Source organism: Lipotes vexillifer, unplaced genomic scaffold (genome assembly GCF_000442215.2).
Source record: "Lipotes vexillifer unplaced genomic scaffold, Lipotes_vexillifer_v1.1 scaffold511, whole genome shotgun sequence".
Classification (NCBI taxonomy): Eukaryota; Metazoa; Chordata; class Mammalia; order Artiodactyla; family Lipotidae; genus Lipotes; species Lipotes vexillifer.
Genome location: NW_006784934.1, coordinates 953,532 through 958,343, shown reverse-complemented (window position 1 = coordinate 958,343; position 4,812 = coordinate 953,532). Strand labels below are relative to the sequence as shown.

Sequence of the window (4,812 nt, the reverse complement as noted above, 5' to 3'; positions counted from 1 at the left end):
AGCAGGTGCTCTGGGAGAATTGTTCCACTTGTAGATGTATTCCCAGTGCATTTGTGGGGAGAGGGCAACTCCACGTCCTCCTACTCCTCTGCCGTCTTGGAAAAAGCCTATCTCCCCTTTAATAAAAGCATTCTTTTAATTTTTTTCTGGAGTCTTATATTCAGTGTACTAAGATAGGAAATGTTGATGGGCAACTATCAGTGTCATGTTGTTGATGATGATATAAGGAGAGATGTTACTAGGCATTCAGTATTACTTCGCTGTTTTCCACCTTTGGTGGCATTCTCATCAACCCCATTGCCTTCTGGAACAGGCCAGCAGAGGTTTTGAGGAGTAGGCGGCTGTGTTACTTCTCCCCCGCTCAAGTGAAGGTAGATCTGTGTGGCTAAGCTTCTGAGTAGCTGAATCTTAGCTATGAAGATGCAGAAACTGTCACCCCTGATTGATGCAGGATTCCAAATCCATGTAACCACTCGTGATAATAATATGAAGATGACAGCAGCCCAACAGTTGTTGAGTACTTACTCTAGGTACTGGGCCCTATGCTAATAAGGACTTTGTAAGCATTTTTTCATTTAATCCACAAAAAGCCTCTATGAGTTATATGCCATCCTAATTCCCATCTTATTTATGTGGAAGCTCAGAGAAGATAACTTGCCTGAGATCACACTGTTAGTAATCACATCAGAGCCAAGACACAAAAGTCCATAGGTCTCTCAGATTCCAAAGCTCTTATCCATTACGTTAGACTTGAATTCAGAGATCATCCTTTAGTACAGAATTTGGTGGGGTGGGGGAGAGTTTCAGTTTCCTTGGAATTTTTCTCTATAATAAACTCTGTCATTTGATTTACAGGCAAGAACTGTCAGACTGTGTTAGCTCCCTGTTCCCCAAACCCTTGTGAGAATGCTGGTGTTTGCAAAGAGGCACCAAATTTTGAGAGTTACACCTGCCTGTGTGCTCCTGGCTGGCAAGGTAACAACATGGGAATGGGGAAACCAAGAGCCTTAAACAAAGTGGTCAGGTTATCTGATGACACAGAGGACCTGGTCTTTTGAGGCTTGCCCTTTTTTGTTAAGAACGGAGGCCTTGTATAGAAGCTGCTATCTGGAATGTTTTAGAAAGCCTTTCCATTTTGCATGTCTCTGGGGCTAGAGAACTTCCACCAGAGTCTGAAACCATGATGTTCTACAGGGGATTGTAGCATCAACTGCTAGGGGCACAGAAGCCTTAAGGGACTTCCAAAAGCAGGAGACCAACTGGAATATCCTTGGAGTAGCCCCACCTAACCCCAGCTGAAGCTCAGGCCCCACATAAATTTCTGTGGGAATCAACTTCCAAAGACTGGACCGTTCATTGCCCCTATGTTTCCAGGTCAGCGGTGTACAGTTGACATTGATGAGTGTGTCTCCAAGCCCTGCATGAACCACGGTCTCTGCCATAACACCCAGGGCAGCTACATGTGCGAGTGTCCTCCAGGCTTCAGTGGTATGGACTGTGAGGAGGACATTGATGACTGCCTTGCCAGTGAGTATGCCAGCCTGCTCCTAAGCCCCCAAGGGAGAGGAGAGCATAGGGAGCAGAGCAGAACTCAGCGGAGGCACTCGCCTCTCAGTGCTGAGACGGGCCCATCCAGTAGTTTACCACGTGTCTTTAATCTTTGTACTTTAAAAATCTTCATTTTGAAGCCAGTGGCTTTAGGAGTTAAGGCAGGGTAGTCACTTCTAAGTATTGCCTTACTGATTTTTGTACATTGACAAAGTGGGAACAATGCTATATGAAAGCTTTTTTTAAAAAGCACATCTCTTGAAGTATAATTAACATACAATACACTGCCAGTATTTAAATGTACCAGTCAATAAGTTTTGACGTATGACAACTGAAACCAATACTCAAGATATTGAACATGTCCACCGCCCTGAAAGTATTCTCATTTCTTTTGTAACTTAACTCTCCTTTCCACTTTCCTGTCCCAGGCAACCAGGGATCTATCTCTGTCACTATGGATTTGTGTGAATTTTTTACAGTTTTATATAAATAGGATCATATAATGAAAACTCTTTTTTGAAGAGAGGGAATATGAGTTCTAAAGGTTTCAGTGAGTAATTCTGTTTCATAATCTTGCTAAACTCACTTATCATTAATTCCAGATTAGCATAGCTTCTGGTTTAGTTTAGATTCCTAGGATTTTTTTATAGAGATAATAAACTATGTTATTTCTAAATAAATACAACTGTTATACCTTTTATTTCTTTTCTGTATTCTTTTATTTCTAAATCTGTACGCGTTTTATTTATTTTTCTTGCATTATTGCACTGACTTCAGTAAATGCAGAATAGAAGTGGTGAGAGAAGCCAGTCCTGCCTTGTTCTTGAGTCTAAGGCAAAAGCATCAAATTGAGGAATTTACCTCAATTTACCTCAATTTGGTGAGAATTTTGCAATTTACCTTCAGTTGGCTGAGAATTTTCTTCCTTTTAATAATGAATGAGGGTTACTTTTCTTTCAGATGATTTTTCAGTATCTCTTGAGGTGGTAATACTGTTTTTTAAGGTCTTTTAATGTAAGTGAATTATGTTAATTGATTTTCAAATGTTGAACTAACCTTAAATTTCTGGGATAAATTCTACTTGGTCATGATGTGTTATCTCTCTCATATATTGTTGGATATTATTTACTCAAATTTTGCTAAGGATTTTTGTGTCTGTGTTCATGGGGCATATTGTTCTCTAATTTTCCTATACTATATTTATATAGTTTTGATAAGACGGTGATGCTGGCCTCATAGAACAAATCAGAAAGCGTTCCCCTTCTATTTTCTGGAAGACTTTGAGTAGAATTAGTATTATTTCTTCTAAACATCTAGGCCTGGAATTTTCTTTCTGGGAAGGTTTTTGATTATAAATTTAATTCCTTTAATAGGTGTGCAGGGTATCTATTTCTTTTTCATTGAGCTTTGGTGATTTGCATCTTTCAAGGAATGAGTTTTACTTTATCTAAGTTGTCAGAATTGTTGGCATTGAGTCTTTCATGATATTCCTTTATTGTACTTTTAATGTTTATTTTAAAATGGGGTTATTCCCCTTCTCTTATTTCAGATATTGGTTATTTATGTCTTCTCTCTTTTTTCATCTGGCTGCTCTTGGTAGAGCATTATTGGTTTTAGTAATCTATCTATCTGTTTATGTATTATGTGTACTTAGGTATGTAGGTATGTATTTATTTATAATCTTTTAAATGAACCCAGTTTTAGTTTCATGATTTTTCTCAGTTGTTTTACTGTTTCCTATTTCATTGATTTCTGCTCTTTAGTCTTTTCATTGCCTACTTTGGTTTTAGTTTGCCCTTCTTTTTCTAGTTTCTTAAGATGGAAGTTTAGATTTTATTTCATTCTACTACTTCTAAAATAAGCATTTAATGCTATACATTTTCCCTCAAAACACTGCTTTAGCTGTATTTCAGAAATTTTGATGTGTCATGTTCTTTTCGTTCAGCTCAAAATACTTTCAGGTTTCCATTTGGATTTGTTCTGTGACTCATAAGTTATTTAGAAGTGTGTTCTTTAGTTTCCAAATATCTTTTGTTGCTGATTCCTTCCAGGTAGGTTTTGTTACTGATTTCCAGTTTAATTCCACTGTGATCAGTGAACATACTTCACATGATTTGAATTACTTTAAATTTATTGAAGCATGTCATATGGCCCAGTGTATGGTCTATCTTGGTAAATGTTCTGTGTGCATTTGAAAAATGAAATGAGGGAAGAAAGGAAGAGAGTGAGGGAAAAGAAAGCAAAGATAGATTAGCGCAGGGGGCTGATTACTATCTATTCCATCCTACCCAACCCACTCCACCACCACATACACCTTCTGAAAATCTTTACTGATACTTCTGAGATTCTGTTTATTGGGGCATATATTTGATTTACACATGCAAGTTTGTGGGACAAATACAAGTTTTATGACTATTAAGTTTGCAAAACTGTTAGTGGTATATGGAGAGTTCATTCCAGGTATTAAACAGATTCTTATTATTAAGAATCTCAGGGAAGTGTTACTGCATTCATTTTCTTAAATGGAGGAGTCAGGGCAAAATAGATGCAAAGAAAAGTCAGAATTGTTTCTGTTCTTTGTGTGACTCAGTGCAGGGTACTCACCTTTATGAGTCTAAGGTTAACTTGATGCTGCTGTTCAGAGTTCTAATTCTTGTGTGCAATGGCTTAGTTCCTTGCCAGAATGGAGGTTCCTGTGTAGACGGAGTGAATACTTTCTCCTGCCTCTGCCTTCCGGGCTTCACTGGGGACAGGTGTCAGACAGACATGGATGAGTGTCTCAGTGAACCCTGTAAGAACGGAGGGACCTGCTCTGACTATGTCAACAGTTACACCTGCAAGTGCCAGGCGGGATTTGATGGAGTCCACTGTGAGAACAACATTGACGAGTGCACTGAGAGGTGAGCAGCCCGTGTCCTCAGGCACCAGTGTCTTAGGGGCAAAGGGAGAAACAGGAGGAAACTACAGAGCACAGTACTGGGATCAAGGGACAGGCATAAGGCATCCACTTGGATCCCACCCCATAATCACCTCTTATTTCCTAGTTCCTGATTCCTTGTAGACATCTAGTTACAAGCTCAAAGGTTAGAGGTTGAAAAACTTAGTGAGAGGGCTTCCCTGGTGGCGCAGTGGTTGAGAGTCTGCCTGCTGATGCAGGGGACACGGGTTCATGCCCCAGTCGGGAGGATCCCACATGCCGCGGAGAGGCTAGGCGCGTGAGCCATGGCCGCTGAGCCTGTGCGTCCGGAGCCTGTGCTCCGCAAC

At 39.9% G+C, this 4,812-nt stretch overlaps 1 protein-coding gene across 1 annotated transcript in view; it reads left to right on the top strand.

Moving 5' to 3' along the window:
• NOTCH2 (notch receptor 2) overlaps positions 1-4,812 on the top strand; it is a 176,883-nt gene that overhangs the window by 147,286 nt on the left and 24,785 nt on the right. Inside the window, exons 16-18 of the mRNA XM_007457124.1 lie at positions 856-975; positions 1,375-1,527; positions 4,220-4,448. Of these exons, the coding sequence (XP_007457186.1) occupies positions 856-975; positions 1,375-1,527; positions 4,220-4,448 (502 nt within the window). The remainder of the gene's footprint in view (positions 1-855; positions 976-1,374; positions 1,528-4,219; positions 4,449-4,812) is intronic.